Here is an 18,010-nt window from a genome sequence, read left to right on the forward strand (position 1 = left end):
TGTATGTGAAAGAGAGACACTAGACATTCATGTTAAGAGTGAAACTCTGACCCCTGCTGGAAAAGAGCAATGAGTGCCTTATTCAGCTTATAGTAACTGTTTATGTGAGATGAAAACTGTGATTACATTTAGTTTCAACATAACACTGGCTGACTCTGTTTTTTTTTTTAATCTTTTTACAGGTACTGAGGACACAGTTTGTGAACTGTGTGTGGGAGCGACGTTCTGTCTTTAGTTTGTGTGTGTGATGGAGGGTTTTCCTGTCCACTGACGCTGCAGCACTGCCCTGCAGACATGTCTGCATGCAACACCTTCACTGAACATGTGTGGAAACCAGGGGAGTGCAAAAACTGCTTTAAGCCCAAGAGCCTACACCGGCCTCCAGAGCAAGCCAATGCTGCCAGTGAGAGCAAGACAAACGTCTGTGCCAAACTCACAAACAGCCAGAGGAGCATTTCCTCATCCCGTGCAGGGCAAGTCCGCCCACCTGTTGCCAAGAAGCCTACTATTGCAGTAAAGCCTACCATGATGCTGCCATGCTCCCCACCAGGCTTGGACTCAGAGGGAAATGTGCCAAGACTTGCGGAGGGACCGCAGGTCACTAAAAGCTCACCTTTCACTGTGTGGAACCACAACAGCCTGAATAGCTCGAGAACCACAGGGACAAACAACAATCAAGGGGAGGATCTAGTCAGGCAAACAGAGGCATACGGTGCAATTTCCCCACAGCCAACTTGCAGCAACAACAATGGACTGACAGATGTGCTAAAAGAGATTGCTGGCCTGGGACCTTCTCCAAGCTCAACTAAAGACGACTTCTTTGGACGAATCTGCAGTTCATATCGGCGCTCGTTAGAGCGAGGCCTTCCAGCATCAAGTTGTCTCCATGCTGGGAGTGGTGGTAGAGGATCAATGAAACGTGTTTCCCTCAGTGACAGTGCAGAGGTCATCAGCTCTGAGGGAGGACGTTTCTGTTATCCAGAATTCTCCAGCGATGGTGATGATGAGGAGGATGAGAGTGGTGATGAGGATGACGATGGAGAGCATGACAGTTGGGATGAAAGTGATGAGGAGTTGCTAGCAATGGGGATACGAATGCGGGGTCAACCTCGGTTTGCCAATTTCCGTGCGGCCACGCTGTCGCCGGTTCCCTTCACTGTAGGGAAGAAGTGGAATACAGTGCCTCTACGCAACCGTTCACTGCAGCGGTTCTGTGCAGTGGACTACGATGACAGTTACGATGAGATTCTTAACGGTTACCCATCTGTTGACTCAAATGGAGCACCTGCTCTTTTATCATACACCTCTGACCACCAGGGTAGTGGCTTTCTGTCCACTTCTGAGTCTACCACCTCACCTGAGTCCTTGATTTCTCTGCCCGATGAATTCTGCGCTGGCAGCAGTAGGGGCACTGGTGACCAGAGGAATGGTCTTCCTTTCTCACCTAGCAAAGAACTTTCAGTCAAACAACCGAGTTCACCAAAACCCAGTGAAACACATAAAGCTGTTCTAGCCATCCGACTAGAAGAACAAGATGAGAGTCAGAGAGAAGGTGGGGCTCTTCCGCAAGCTCTTCCAGGCCAGCCCATCACAATCAGCTTCAGCCCAACTGAGGAGCAGGCCAAGCCTTATCGAGTAGTGAATCTTGAGAAGACTCCTATCTGTAAGCCCTATACGGTGGTGGATGTGTCTGCCTCTATGGCTACTAAAGATGAACACACTCACTCGAGTGAAAGCACTCCAAAGTCAAGTGGGCCCAATGTTGCGCTTGATCCCTGTCCTGTTTCACCCACCTCACCTCAGTCCCCCAGAACTCCCATTTTGCCTGTAACATCTCCATCAGTGTCATTGTGTCAGCTGATGCCTCAATCTCCTACAAGTTCTGCCTCTGCCGGACCCAGCGGTTTCCGCACAAAACCCGGCAGTATCCGTTACCAAGAAGTGTGGACGTCTTGCACTAGCCCTCGACAGAAGATCCCTAAAGTTGATTTAACAAGCGGCAGTGCCGCTCCAAGACTCATCAATCACAAATCAGCCCCCACATCTCCGACTGCAGGCTTCGGCTCAGCCCGCACAGTCCCAACTAAATCGCCTAACTTGTCTGAGATAAAATTTAACAGCTACAACAATGCTGGCATGCCCCCGTTTCCTATCATCATCCGCGATGAGCCTGCATACGCACGCAGCTCCAAAAAAGCGGTGAAAGTTCCCATAGTGATCAATCCCAGTGCATACGATAATCTAGCAGTTTACAAGAGTTTTCTGGGGCTCAACGGTGAGGTGCCACATTCCAAGCCTGGGGCTGGAGAGCGAGTGACCAGCCACACTTATGAGGAGATTGGATCTTCTGAAAGTTCCCAGCCATCGCCGTCTGAGCAGACACCTCCTCAGCTGAAGCACACTACAGATATAACTGCTCCTGGAGAACTGAGGACCACCACAGTATCTGGACAGTCTGTAAATGATGGCAAATCCAGGACTACGAAAGGTGTCACTGTCCTTCCTGCAGGTAGCCTGAGCCCTAGCCCTGCCATTTTGACACATGGCAGTCTTGATCATATTCGTAACCCCAGCAGTGAGCAACCAACAGAGGGCAGCAAAGATTGCCAGGTCACATCGAATGGAGGTTCAGGTCAGAGAGAGAAAGCAAGTGCCGTTCTGTCTCAAATTGTAGCCTCCATTCAGCCACCGCCTTCTCCTCCAGACTCTCCTGCTTGCCAAAGCAAAACATGCAGTGCCGAGGAGCTTTACTCGTTGCCACCCGATGCTTCCAGAGACAGACCTAAATCACTCCACTGTTCTGCAGAACCTCAAAAAGACACACCACCTAAAGTCCTTCCCAAATCTCAGAGTGCCTCTGCTGCTGTACCACCCACAAGCCCCAAGTCTGAACCTAGTGCCCCGTTTCCCCCAGCCCGATCTAGCTCCTCTCCTTACCACTCGAGCAACCTGCTCCAGAGGCATTTCAGCAACTGGACCAGACCCGCTGGGGCCAAACCTAGTGATGGAGAGACCAGTCCTAGTGCGGAGGGCAGACGTTCAACCGACAGTAACAAGCCCAAGCGATGGATATCCTTCAAGAGTTTCTTCCGCCGGCGGAAGGATGAGGACGAACAGAAAGAAAAAATGGAGCGAGAGAAGGAAAAAGGGAAGCTGCTAGGATTGGATGGAACTGTCATCACCGTACTGCCTCCTCCACCTATACAGAGACAGCACTGGTTTTCAGAGTCCAAGACAGATGACCCTCACCAAAAACCCACAATCATATTCACCTACAAATCAGAGAGCATCACAGGTGGAGAGGAGGCGGAGCTTCGGGTTGAGGAACACAAAGGAGGCACAGCTGAAGGTGGAGCTTCCAACCTATCGACTCCACCCAAGAGCAGAGCCAGTCTCCTCATTAGCAAAGTCATGAAGTAAGCCACCATTCTTTATCAGTGTTCTTTCTCTCTCTCTTATATGTTTAATATAGAAACATATGTTAAGGTCTTTCCTGTGTCCTTATCTTACTATGTGTTTTCATTCATGGCCTTTATTTTCATCCCAGATGAAATGCACCCTAGTGCAGGGGTGCCCAAACTCAGCCCTGGAGGGCCTATGTCCTGCAGAGTTCCAATTAGACACACCTGAACCAGCTAATCAGGCTCTTACTAGGCATACTGGAAGCTTCCCGGCAGGTGTGTTGAGACAAGTTGGAGCTAAAATGTAGGACACCAGCCCTCCAAGACCAAGATTGGGTACCCCTGCCTTAGTGATAAATATGTATCCCTAGTGGTAGCTTTTTGTAATGCCTGATCAAAAAAGCTTTCACATTTTTTGTTGTAGCTAATGATATAAAAAGTAGTATCAGTATTAGTCATCTTTTTTTAACTAGGTGGTTTCCTAACTACAATAAACTGCTTCCGTTTTTGTTAGTCATGAATGTGTGTGATCTGGTGACGTGAAGGACCTTTGATCCTGATATGTCACAGTTGTGAGCTGATAAACAACCACAGGTAGAGGTCTGTTAAGGGTTAATCATGTGGAGGAAGAAGCATTCATACAGAATGTTACAACAGAGAGAGGAGGAGTACGAAAAACGCAGAATCCAAGAGAGATTTGTCTATTAAGTCTTTGAGAGCTTTGTTTCTGATTTAAAAACTTACTGTCTCTGACCTTATCGAATGGGTGACTGTGTGAGCCAATATGGTGGGTAAGCATTACTTCCTCGAATTCCTTTAAGCAGACCAACACTTTACTGAAGCTCTTAGCTGGATATTTGTTTTAGCTGGTGTGTGTTTGTGTGTGTGTACACGAGTGTGTTTGCAGAGTGTTATCTGCCTAGGTGAAAGAGATACTTGAGACACGTTGATTCAGTTTCTTCTAACAAGTTCAAACACTGAGATACTCTATCATTTAACAAAAAATACCTTTTTGTGATATCTTCCCTTCTGTGTTTACAAAAACTTTTTTGCATTGGTTTTTCATTGGAAGCATTAGGAATCTTATCTTTATTTTTGATAAGACCTTCCGCATGTTAGATTTTTGAGTGTGTCATAACTTAATGGAACAGAATGTTTTTATATGTCCAGACATGCTCTGCCTGCAGAAGATTCCTCCCATTTAGCGTTCCTGGATGGGATATTTGGGAGAGTTAAGTTTGGCGCTGGGATACAGGAGGGATGGTTTGGAATTTAAGCAAAGGACGGTTGTATTTTGTGTTTGATTAGTAGTGGACCCCAACATGTGAAATAAATTTAATCTTGAACTGAAGCACTATCACATAGTTATTCATTATTAAGCATTATTCATCCTATTATTTTTTTACTTTCATGTCGTCCCAATCTCGTATGACATAATTTCCTCAGTGGACTCAAAAGTAGACATTTAGAAGTGTGACTTGAAGGGTTAGTAAATGAAAATTCTGTCATTAATTACTCGCCCTCATGTGGTTCCAAACCTGTAAGACCTTTGTTCATCTTTGGAACAGAAATTAAGATATTTTTGATGAAATCCGAGAGCTTTTTGAGCCTGCATAGCCAGCAATGCAACTGACACGTTCAAGGCCCAGAAAGGTAGTAAGGACCTAGGCTGCAATGATTCCTCAATTCTATTTGAGTATTCGATTTAAAAAAAAATCGAGTATGAACTTCCAAAATGCAGCTTCAAAGGGCCCTAAATGATCCCAGCAGAGGAAAGAAAGGTCTTATCTAGCAAAACAATGGGTTATTTTGGTTATATAATAGTTGCTATTATATATGTATTTTAAGTCATTTTAAAGGCTATTGTTTACTTAGGTCTATTTTATTACTACAAAAAATATATATAATTTGTTAATTGTCAGAATAATCGACAGATTACTCAATTACCAAAATAATCATTACTGACATCCCTAGTTAGGACTACGTTAAAATAGTGACAAAACTGGTTCAACTTTAATTTAGTGAAGCTACGAGAATACTTTTTGTGTGCAAAGAAAACAAAAATAACAACTTTATTCTAAAATTTCTTCTCTTCCGTGTCAGTCTTCGAACGCCAATTCGAGTACCATGACGTATGCGTCGACAGACACATAACATACAGTCATTATTTTTGTTTTCCTTGTACACAAAAAGTATTCTACTAGCTTCATAAAATTAAGGTTGAACCACTGATTGACATTGACTATTTTAACACTGTCCTTACTACCTTTCTAGTCCTTGAACATGGTAGTTGACGAGATCTACAATTCAGAATAACGACTAACAATTTGGATGTGGATTTCTTTTGATACTTTTATAGTGTTTTTGGATACATTTTTAAGCTTGAAATCTCCATTTAGAGTCTCCATTTCAATTGCATGTAAAAGAGCAACCAGCACATAATTGAAAATATCTTCTGTTGTGTTTCACATAAAAAAGTAAGTAGTACAGGTTTGGAACAAAACGAGATTGAGAAAATGACAGAATTTTCAGTTTTGGGTGAACTATCTCTTTAAAAAAGAGAGAGAGAGAGAGAATTAAGCTCTAAATTTAGCTTTCCGAAATAATCTGCATCCTCAGTTTCGAAAACTTTAGGCTGGAGTAATTCTCAACTGTTGTTTGTCTCTCTTTGATGCAGTCAGCTTCCAGTTCAGGATACTGAGATCTCCTCAGCCACCTCTCTTCCTGCTAAGCTGGAGCTGTCGCCCCTGCGTGAGCCGCCTGCCTCCTGTCCGCCCCCAGCATCGCCCACCTCAAACAGCAGCAGAGCAGAGCGAGAGGAAGAGGGAATCACATACACCATCTCACACTCTCCTGCATCCAGCAGTTGCAGGGCCACGTACACCAACCTGGGTAAGTAAAACTCGTACGCACGTTTGATGGGTCACTTTGTGTCTTTGTTTAGTCCATTCATTTGGGCCAGCGGCATGAGGTTCTGACCTGATTTGGCCGGCTCATGCTGATATATTTAGGTTGTCATGGCAGCAGCGTGTGCAAGAGCGTTTCCAGACTCATAAATAAGATCACTTCTCTCAGTCTCTCGATGTGAAGTCATTTAGCTGATTGAGTTCCTCTGAAGTTTGTGCGGTGAAAGGAGGTACGGATCTGTTTCTTTCTTCGTTTGCTTTGCTCTTTTTTTGTTAAGGAGAAATGTAAATTGAAACACCACACATTATATTTAGTTAAAAGTGGGGTCCAAAATTTTTACATTTTATTTTTAATTTATTTTTAATTTTTTTATCTCAAATTTGTATTGTGATTTTATTTTTGGATGGCATGACAGAAATTCTCAGGTAAACCTAAATTATATTTACCTTATGGCTGATAACTGATATAATATATGTGACCCTGAACCACAAAACCAGTCTTAAGTAGCAAAGGTATATTTGTAGCAAAAGCCAAAAATGCATTGTATGTGTCAAAATTATTGTTTTTTCTTTTATAACAAAAATCATTAGGATATTAAGTAAAGATCATGTTCTATGAAGATTTGTTGTAAATTTCCTACCATAAATGTATCAAAACTTAATTTTTGATTAGTAATATTCATTGCTAAGAACTTCATTTGGACAACTTTAAAGCGATTTTCTCAATTTTTAGATTTTTTTTTGCACCCTCAGATTCCAGAATTTCAAATAGTTGTATTTCTCCAAATATTGTCATATCCTAACAAACTATACATCAATTGAAAGCTTATTTATTCAGATGTTGTATAAATCTCAGTTTCATTGAACCTTATGACTGGTTTCGTGGTCCATAGTCAAAGACAGCGGGAAAAAAAAATCTAAGACTACGAGATTAAGTTTGTAATCTTTCAAGAATAAAGTTGAAATATTTTGAGAATAATGTCAAAATATTTTAAGATTTAAGTTGTAATATTTCGAGAAAAAAGTCGAAATAATGTGAGAATAGAGTCGAAATAACTCGAGAATAGAGTCGAAATTACTCCAGAATAAAGTCAAAATTATTTAAGAATAAAGTCGAAATGGTAAGTAGAAATGACAATTACTATATTTTGAGAGTATAGCCTATATTGCGCATGCAAAGGCCCGGATTGAGAGCACCGGGAGAAGTTGCCAGGCCACTGGAATTTATTTGAATATTCTTGCGTACGAGCGGCTGCATCATATTACTGGGATGAGGAAGAGTCAATTTTTAATTGACTCGCGGAAACAGCTTAATGTCAAGAATATGATATTTCATGATAATTATTAAAAGACTTCATTCTCAAAACATTTAGACTTTATTCTCGTAATTTCGACTTTATTTTCTAAACATTTTGACTTCATTCTCCTAATTTCGACTATATTCTCATAATTTAAACTTTATTCTTGAAATATTTATATTTTATTCTCATAATTTCGACTTTATTCTTGAAATATTTAGATTTTATTCTCGTAATATTTTGACTTTATTCTCAATTTTTTTTTTTATTCTCGTAATTTAGACTTTTTTTTTTTATATTTTGATGTTATTCTCATAATTTCTACTTTATTCTCTAAACATTTCGATTTCATTCTCGAAACATTTTGACTTTATTCTCATAATTTCGACTTTATTTTCTAAACATTTTGACTTTATTCTCGTCATTTCGACTTTATTCTCATAATTTTAACTTTATTCTTGAAATATTTATATTTTATTCTCATAATTTCGACTTTATTCTTGAAATATTTAGATTTTATTCTCGTAATATTTTGACTTTATTCTCAAAATTTTTTTTTTTATTCTCGTAATTTAGACTTTATTGTTTTAATATTTTGATGTTATTCTCATAATTTCTACTTTATTCTCTAAACATTTCGATTTCATTCTCGAAACATTTTGACTTTATTCTCATAATTTCGACTTTATTTTCTAAACATTTTGACTTTATTCTCGTCATTTCGACTTTATTCTCATAATTTTAACTTTATTCTTGAAATATTTATATTTTATTCTCATAATTTCGACTTTATTCTTGAAATATTTAGATTTTATTCTCGTAATATTTTGACTTTATTCTCAATTTTTTTTTTTATTCTCGTAATTTAGACTTTATTGTTTTAATATTTTGATGTTATTCTCTAAACATTTCGATTTCATTCTCGAAACATTTTGACTTTATTCTAATAATTTCGACTTTATTTTCTAAACATTTTGACTTTATTCTCGTCATTTCGACTTTATTCTCATAATTTTAACTTTATTCTTGAAATATTTATATTTTATTCTCATAATTTCGACTTTATTCTTGAAATATTTAAATTTTATTCTCGTAATATATTGACTTTATTCTCTAAACATTTCGACTTCATTCTCGAAATATTTAGATTTTTTTCTCGTAATTTCGACTTTATTAAAACATTTCGACTTTATTCTCGAAACATTTCGACTTCATTCTCGAAATATTTAGATTTTTTTCTCGTAATTTCGACTTTATTCTCAGAACATTTCGACTTTATTCTCGAAACATTTCGACTTCATTCTCGAAATATTTAGATTTTTTTCTCGTAATTTCGACTTTATTCTCAAAACATTTCGACTTTATTCTCGAAACATTTCGACTTTATTCTCGAAACATTTCGACTTCATTATCGAAATATTTCGATTTTTTTCTCGTAATTTTGACTTTATTCTTGAAACATTTCAACTTCATTCTCGTAGTATTTCGACTTCATTCTCTTTAATGGCCACAGTTCTGAGAGACTGACAGATTATCAGACTGAGTCTGTCTGTATTGAGCTGTGTGCTTGGTTGCGTGGTTGCTGATGGCTACTTACTTCCCTTCTTATTATGTTGCCGACTTGACTTCCGATATCTAACCATATAACATTACAGCAATGATGAGCTGCGTAGCCACACGGGTCTCCAAGGGGCTAAAGCCCTGCCTCTAAATTTGTCCCGCTGTCTCTTTGATCGTTTTATAGACGTGACCTACAAAAATCCGTGTCCTGGTGAAAGGGCCTCAGAGGAAGCCCCAGTCTGAGATTATTGTGAGATTAAAGCAGATTAGTGAGGAATGTTAGATGAGGTTTCACGCTGTTAAATAATTCCTAACTCATATCCCACGTCCCTGCTGACGGAGCGTGGTTGAATTGCTTTAAGACCGTTCATCCTGCAATTACAGAGACGGGAAGGGGAAAAATGTATTTTAAATCCAATAATGCACCAGTTATGTTCTGGTCAAAACTGAGCTGTTGTTTTTTTTTTTCAGAGCCCTATTCCTCACTGAAATTCCTCATCTTTTACTCTACAGGTCAGTCCAGGGCCAACATGATCCCTGTAAAACATCCCAGGCATCCTAAAGCATCTGATGACACTTTAATCTCTGATCCAGAGGTCAACGAACCCACAAAATCCACCCCTCCACCCCTGCCCAAAAAGTCAGTCCCACGTGCCCAAACAGAGCCATCCGCTCCGGGTAGAGAACTCACCGCCCCGCGACCCAAAGGAGAGGCCAGACCAGGCGGGACCAGTCTGAGCGTTGCTAATCCACTCTACGATCTCGAATCCACATGGGACACGGCCAGTCAGAGCTCCTCACTCAGCTCAGAGGCACGACATCCTGACGAATCAGGAGACTCCCTGGAGCGTCCCGCGGGTGGGCGGAGCCTGTCTTGCTTAAGCAATAGCAGCTCCATGCAGGCATGCGACCGCCGAGGATACCGAAGTACGGAGAGTCTGACTGCCCGGACGCGAGGGCCCGGGAGACCCGCGAAAGCCCAGAAACAGGTGCCGTACAGAGGCATGGAGAGCTGGGAGGAAGTGGTCGGGAGGATCCGAGGCCTGCACACGGATACCCTTCGCAAGTTGGCAACCAGATGTGAAGATCGATTTATGGCCGGACAAAAAGATCATCTGCGCTTCGGAACAGACAGCTGGTCTCATTTCCGGCTGACCGCGGGAAAACCCTGCTGCGAGGCAGGAGATGCCGTGTACTACACAGCGTCTTTTGCTAAAGAACCTCTGACAAACTACGCCGTTAAGGTAAAAGTTTAATCTGGCACATACAGTTTACATACACCTTCCGGAATTTGCAAAATGTTAAATATTTTATCAAAATAAGAGAGATTATACAAAATGCATGTCATTTTTTCGTTTAGTACTGACTTGAATAAGAAAATGATAGTTGAATTTATAAAAATTACCCAGTTCAAAAGTTTACATACTCTTGATTCCTGTTACCTTGTTACCTGAATGATCCACAGCTGTGTTTTTCATGAGTCCCTTGTTTGTCCTGAACAGTTAAACTGCCCGCTGTTATTCAGACAAATCCTTAAGGTCCCACAAATTCTTTGGTTTTTCAGCATTTTTGTGTATTTGAACCCTTTCCAACAATGACTGTATGATTTTGAGATCCATCTTTCCACTCTGAGGACAACTGAGGGACTCATATGTAACTCTTACAAAAGGTTAAAATGCTTACTGATGCTCCAGAAGGAAAAACAATGCATTAAGAGCTGGGGGTGTAAACTTTTAAACAGAATGGAGATTTAGAAGTACATTTTTCTTATTTTTCACATAGTACTGCCCTTCAGAAGCTACAGAAGATACTTGCATGTTTTCCAGAAGTCAAAATAAGACTACTTTACCCTGATCTTCAAATTCAAAAAGTTTTTTACCCCCTGGCTCTTAATGCATTGTGTTTCCTTCTGGAGCATCAGTGAGCGTTTAAACCTTCTGTAATAGTTGCATACGAGTCCCTCAGTTGTCCTCAGAGTGAAAAGATGGATCTCAAAATCATACAGACATGGTTGAAAAGAGTTGAAATACACAAAAATTATGAAAAAACGAAGAATTTGTGTGACCGGAAGGACTTTTCTGAAGAACAGCAGGCAGTTTAACTGTTCAGGACAAACAAGGGACTTATCATCAACTATCACTAAGCAAAAAACAGCTGTGGATCATTCAGGTAACAAACATATGAACTTTTGAACAGGGTCATTTTTATAAATTCAACTATTATTATCTCTTGTGGACTATATGTAAACATCGTTTGTGAAATATCTTATTCAGCTCTGTACTAAATAAAAAATAACATGCATTTTGTATGATCTCTTATTTTGGTAAAATAATTAACATTTTGCACATTCCGCAAGGTGTATGTAAACTTTTGCATCATGAAATGATCAACAAAGGATACATTTGGTCCTTTCTTGCCTATAATTGCTTGCCTAGGTAGTACTCACAGATTTGCATGTACATGCAAATATTAACATTCTTTCTGTCTGATCTTAGATCTGTCGGGGTGTGGTGAAGGAAACCCAGCAGCAGTTTTTCCACAGCCTAGCAGTTCGGCAGAGCATCGCTGTGCACTTCAACATCCAGCAGGACTGTGGGCACTTCCTAGCAGACGTTCCGGCTCGCCTGCTACCCTGGGAGCGAGAAGAAGATGGAGAAGACAAGCAAGGTAGTACGGAAGGAGGAGAAGACGGAAAAGCAAAGGAGGATGAGAAAGATGCAGCAGGTCCAGGCGGGAAACTCTGCAGCCGTGTTGTGGTGATAACTCGAGAGGTGCCATTCCAAACGGTGGCTGATTTTGTACGGGAAGGTGTAGAGAGACATGCGCGAAACCCTGAGCTCTATGAACGCCAGGTGTGTTTGCTATTGCTGCAGCTGTGTGCGGGACTAGAGCACATGAAACCCTACCACGTCACGCACTGCGACCTCCGCCTCGAGAACCTTCTCCTGGTCCACTGTCAGCCCGGGAACCCCTGGAACCTGGAGGTGCTGGAACCGAACAACAACGCCGCATCCGGACCTTCCTCCGCCGCAGCTTCCGCTTGCCCCGCTCGGCTCATCATCAGCAACTTCTCTCAGGCCAAACTCAAGAACGTGGTGCTGGAACCCGCTTCGCTCCGAGACCAGTCCCGTCTAGCACCTGAGCTCCTCACTGCCACTCAATACCGAAAGTGCGACGAATTCCAGACCGGCATACTGATCTACGAGATGCTGCACCGACCGAACCCGTTCGAGGAAAGTCCAGAGCTGAAGGAAAGGGAATACTGCAGCTCTGACTTGCCCCAGCTGCCCCTGCGATCCCTCTACTCCAACGGCCTTCAACAGCTCGCCACGTTGCTCCTTAATCCCAACCCTTCCGAGCGCATTCAGATGGCGGACGCCCGGGCGTGTTTGCAGTGTCTGCTGTGGGGCCCACGAGAGGATCTATTCAACTCGTTAAACCCTGCCGCCGGGACAGTCCAGCGTCACACCGTCCTGCAAAACTGGCTGGACCTGAAGCGAACACTCATGATGATCAAGTTCGCAGAGCGTTCTTTGGACACGGGCTGCGGTGTAAGTCTAGAGGACTGGTTGTGCTGTCAGTATCTGGCTTTCGCCACTACCGAATCTCTCAGCAGAGTGATCAAGATCCTGCAGCAGCCACAGGGCGTGCTTATTTGATTCTAATAAGGCTGGGACGTGTAGACATGTGCGCTGTACAGACGTGTGATTTTACTAGAGGAAACCGTAACTTTGTTAGTGAATGTGTTTGGGTTTGGTTTACTTTTTAATACCATGCAGAGTCCGAACAAACCGTTTACAGGATGAAAAGTGACAACGTGAAGTCATATTTAACTCCACCGATAATGGCACATTTATAGAGCTGCTTTTATAAACAAGTGAAACTGCATGACGTGTGTGTATGTGTGAGCGTGTTGTGGGTTTTCGGTCGGTGTGTTTAGTTACGCTTTTCGTTCTGCTGTAGGGACTTATATCAGCAGGAAACCACTGATCCGACATCAGCGCAGTCATTATTCCAGTAACTCATGGATAACTATTATATAATCATCGCATACAGTTGAGGTTAAAAGTTTACATCGCCCTTTCAGAATCTGCAAAATGTTAATTATTTTACCAAAATAAGAGGAATTGTACAAAATGCATTTTATTGTTTATTTAGTACTGACCTGAATAAGATATTTCACATAAACAATGTTTACATGTATAGTCCACAAGAGAAAATAATAGTTGAAAAGTTTCAAAAGTTTACATACACTTGATTCTTAATACTATGTATTAAGCCACAGCTATGTGTGTGGTTTGTTTGTTTGTTTGTTTAGTAATAGTTGTTTATGAGTCCCTTGTTTGTCCTGAACAGTTAAACTGCCTGCTGTTCTTCAGAAACATCCTTTAGGTCCCACAAATTCTTTGGTTTTCCAGCGTTTTTGTGTATTTGAACCCTTTCCAACAATGAGTGTATGATTTTGAGATCCATCTTTTCACTCTGAGGACAACTGAGGGACTTGTATGCAACTATTACAGAAGGTTCAAGTGCTCACTGATGCTCCAGAAAGGAAAACAATGCATTAATCGCTGGGGGTGAAAACTTTTGAACGTAATGGAAATGTGTACATTGTTCTTATTTTGCCTAAATATATATTTTTTTGTTTAGTACTGCCCTTTAGAGGCTACAGAAGATAGTTACATGTTTCCCAGAAGACAAAATAAGTTAAATTAATGCAAATCTACAAATTCAAAAGTTTTCACCCCCCTTAATCCATGGTTTTTCCTTCTAGAGCATCAGTGAGCATTTGAACCTTCTGTAATAGATGCATATGAGTCCCTCAGTTTAAAAAGATGGATCTCAAAATTATACAGTCAGTATTGAGTTCAAATACACAAAAATGCTGGCAAACCAAAGAATTTGTGGGACCTAAAGGATTTTTCTGAAGAACAGCAGGCAGTCTTTACTGTTCAGGACAAACAAGGGACTCATGAACAACTATCACTAAACAAAAAAACACAGCTTTGGATCATTCAGGTAACAACACAGTATTAAGAATCAAGTGCATGTAAACTTTTGAACACGGTCATTTTCATAAATTCAGCTATTATTTTTTTCTTGTGGACTATATGTAAACATCTTTTATGTGAAATATCTTCTTCAGGTCAGTACTAAATAAACTAACATATGACCCCTTATTTTGCAGGTTCCAAAAGGGGGGTGTAAACTTTTGACCTTAACTGTTTCAGAGTTTGTGTGAGGGGTGACAAAATAAGGGTCCTCCAGTGGTCACGTTAGGTCAGTGAATGAATGAGTCTAACATGCCTTACTTTATATGTGTCTGTGTATATATAAAAAGAGAGCGATTTATGGAAAGTGGCAAAAACATCATCTTTCATCGGCCATTTCACTCTAATACGTTTTTATCAGATCCTGATATATCGTACAGATTAGTTCGAGAGTACAGATTGGATATTTTTCTACCACAACAAGAGCACTGTAAAGTTTACCAAAGACTGAACACTCAAAGAACAAAACATATTTTTACATTTTACATCCAAAAGAAGATATTAATACTCTCCCTCTTAAAGAAAGTGTCCTTATGTACCTAAAACTACGCAGTACTTTGGCTCTCCAAAGTGCACAGGAGCGTTTCCAATCAGAGGGATTGGCACCAAACTCGCTTTAATCAAACTAGAGTCACTCCAGATTCTACTCGTAGCGTTTACACTTGCGGTAAAGGCTCTGGACTGCTTTTAAGACAAATCAGGATGAATCTAAACCCCAGATATCACTACGCGGATGTATGTGCAATCATTAAAAGCAAGTGTTAGCATTTGTTACAGTATTTTAGATATATTTAACGCACTTGGTATTCTCAGCATGCATTTATTCTTTATCTTCCTGTTCCTGTTCGGCACATAATTGATGAGAACGCGAGCTTTGGGGTCAGACTCCCAGCGAGGCGTATGCCAGGATATTTGATTGTGTGTGTGAAGCATTAGTTTGAACCAGGGACGGCACATTCTTCAGCATTTTGTCCTTGTTGTAGTGTTATTTTGAGGTGCAAGTGTGTGTTTCAGTGAGACATCCGCAAGCTGCATCCCAGTTCGCTTACTTGAACATACTAGTTAAGTACTTCAGAGGTAATAGGGAAAATGCATACTTGAGAATAGTATTGCAACACATTGCATGTAAACGTTGACATAAATGTATTACTTGGACTTTCATATTATATATTTAAAACTGTTGCAGCATTGGCCTTCGAATTTGTGATTATTCAATATTACAACTAAAAAAGTTGAACTGTTACAAGCTTTGCCTCTTCTGTAGCGCAATGGAATTGTGGGTAAAATTAGCTCAAAAGTCATCCAAATCCAATCACCTATTTTTAGACATACTATAATTTGTGGCACACTAAACAAAAAGTTGCATACTTTATAGCATGTATAGTATGCAAATTGGGATGCAGATATTGTCACGCTTCCCTGTTTCTGTTTTTAATTCATTTGCATATTTAGAAAGGGATTGATGGTGCATGAGAAAGGCTTTGTGTGAGGTCGTTGGCTAGAGTCTCTGTCAATCAATCACAAACTAGGGCGGGACCATTGATTTGCTCCCATCTTCCATTTGCAAAGCAGCAGTTACAGTTTCATCAATTCAATTAGAGAGAAACAGGAATATTGTGTGTGTGTTTGTGTGAGAGAGAAACAATTGCGGTGCGTGTCACGCTGAATGTTTGCGGGTCACACCGTAGCAATATGTTGTATTGTATTTGTATATAATAATTTGAGTGTAGTTTAAATTCATTATAGCAGTACGGGCACGATTCTGTGTGTCAGGAAGAACCTGAGAGAGAGTGAACGTATCAGCAGATGTCTGTAACCTGGAGAACGTGTGTGTTTTTGCTCACCCGCCATCAGTTTATCAGTTTTTTTCACATCATTTCACTGAAATCATGTATTTACTGTTATTTACAAATGTTTATTGCCAGTGATGATTTCACAGAACTGCTTTTTACCTACAACTGCATATCTCATGGTATTTAGCTCTACATTACTGAGTTAACTGCTCATAATAAAACTATGAATATGTTTTTAACCAAGACTTGTCTGTGTGTTTTTGTGGTATGGGAAACCTGGAAGTATCAGGGAACTGTAGAAATTGGATGTGCTGGCCAGGCAAGGTCATGAAAATGAATTAAATGTTAAAAGAACATTAAAAAGTACGACATTGATATAGTCCATAGACATTCAAACCCACTTCTGAAGTATTTCAATGCAATTTTTCATTGATGCTGAAATAATAAAGTTAGACAAAATTGTGAAAAATACAGAAGCTCGTTGATTAGAAAATGTGAGAACCATGTGCGACCCTGGACCTTAAGGTCTTAAGTAGCACAGGTATATTTGTAGCAATAGCCAAAAAAACACATAGCATGGGTGAAAATTATACATTTTTCTTTTATGCCAAAAATCATTAGGATATTAGGTAAAGATCATGTTCCATGAAGATATTTTGTAGATTTTCTTACCGTAAATGTATCAAAACTTAATTTTTGATTAGTAATATGCATTGCTAAGAACTTCATTTGGACAACTTTAAAGGAGTAGTTCACTTTCAGAACAAAAATTTACAGATAATGTACTCGCCTCCTTGTCATCCAAAATGTCCATGTCTTTCTTTCTTCAGTCGTAAAGAAATTATGTTTCTTGAGGAAAACATTTCAGGATTTCTCTCCATATAATGGACTTCTATGGTGCCCCTGAGTTTGAACTAGGGCTGGGCGATATGGCCTAAAAATAAAATCCCCGATTTTTTTCACAAAAAATCCGATTTACGATTTAAATCAATTTTTTCCCCCCTACTACTTTTAGCATGTAAAGAAACCCCAGCTTTTCCACAATATATATGGGCACCATATATTTTGCAGTATACATTGCAACTGCATCAGTGCACCAGGCCCCATTCTTATCATACCAGACACAGTAAATGTTTGTAAGACAAATAAATATGAGACAGGAGGAAAATATATATTTCCATGCTTTTCTCTTGGACTTATATCATATACAAAAATATAAAATTTTGAACACAGAAATATTAAATGATTTAAATAACTGAAACGATCTGCCAGCAGGTGGTGGTAAGACACTGATTTAATTACTGAATCATATTCATTTGATTCGTTTGAACGGATGGTTCATTCAAGAATAAAGCAAGTGACTCTTAATGAACGGGAAATTAAATCATTTCACTAGATTCGTTTAAAAACGCACGTTCATTCATAAACGAAACACCGCTGTTTGAGTGGAGATGCAGCGGCTCAGCTGTGACTTGTTTCAGACCACTTTTGACGACAAAATACAGCAAAATCAGGCAATAGTGTTATAGTCAGACAATGTAAGTCACTTAATAATAACTTCTTGTTTATTTAACTGTTATAATAAATCAATATCTCGTTTACAAACTCCCTTAAAAATGATTAAAAGCTGTCACTCATCTTAGTTCGCAATATCACAAAGCTCTATTATAATAAACGAAGCTACTGCCCATTCAGTCTCTTATTTACACTCTCTCTACACTTGAGATACATTAGTCAATGTGTAAAACACAAAATAAACTTTGAAGCTCCACTCAGCGCAAATACAAATATGCTGGTCGCACTCGAGCCTTGATATGCAAATAATTCGCTATTGTCTTCAATCATCTCTCTACTCTGTTTATGTGATAAGTGAAATTGTATGTAATATAACAGGCTAGCTTGCTAGCAAGCAGCTAATCATGTCCACTTAGTGACTCGCGTTATTTTACCAGAACGCGTTATTTGTTTTCCGTTCTGAATACAGCGGTTAGTTAGGCGTGC

At 40.0% G+C, this 18,010-nt stretch overlaps 1 protein-coding gene across 1 annotated transcript; it reads left to right on the top strand.

Annotated features, from left to right (window-relative positions):
• Positions 1 to 205: 205 nt before the first annotated feature.
• Positions 206 to 13,390, top strand: peak1 (pseudopodium-enriched atypical kinase 1). The gene is made up of 4 exons (XM_073831940.1): positions 206 to 3,416; positions 6,079 to 6,293; positions 9,679 to 10,409; positions 11,661 to 13,390. Exons 1-4 carry the CDS (start codon positions 295 to 297, stop codon positions 12,822 to 12,824), a joined length of 5,232 nt encoding a protein of 1,743 aa, XP_073688041.1. The 5' UTR covers positions 206 to 294; the 3' UTR covers positions 12,825 to 13,390.
• The last annotated feature ends 4,620 nt before the right edge of the window (positions 13,391 to 18,010 follow it).

The sequence above is a fragment of the Garra rufa genome, chromosome 25 (genome assembly GCF_049309525.1).
Source record: "Garra rufa chromosome 25, GarRuf1.0, whole genome shotgun sequence".
Lineage (NCBI taxonomy): Eukaryota > Metazoa > Chordata > Actinopteri > Cypriniformes > Cyprinidae > Garra > Garra rufa.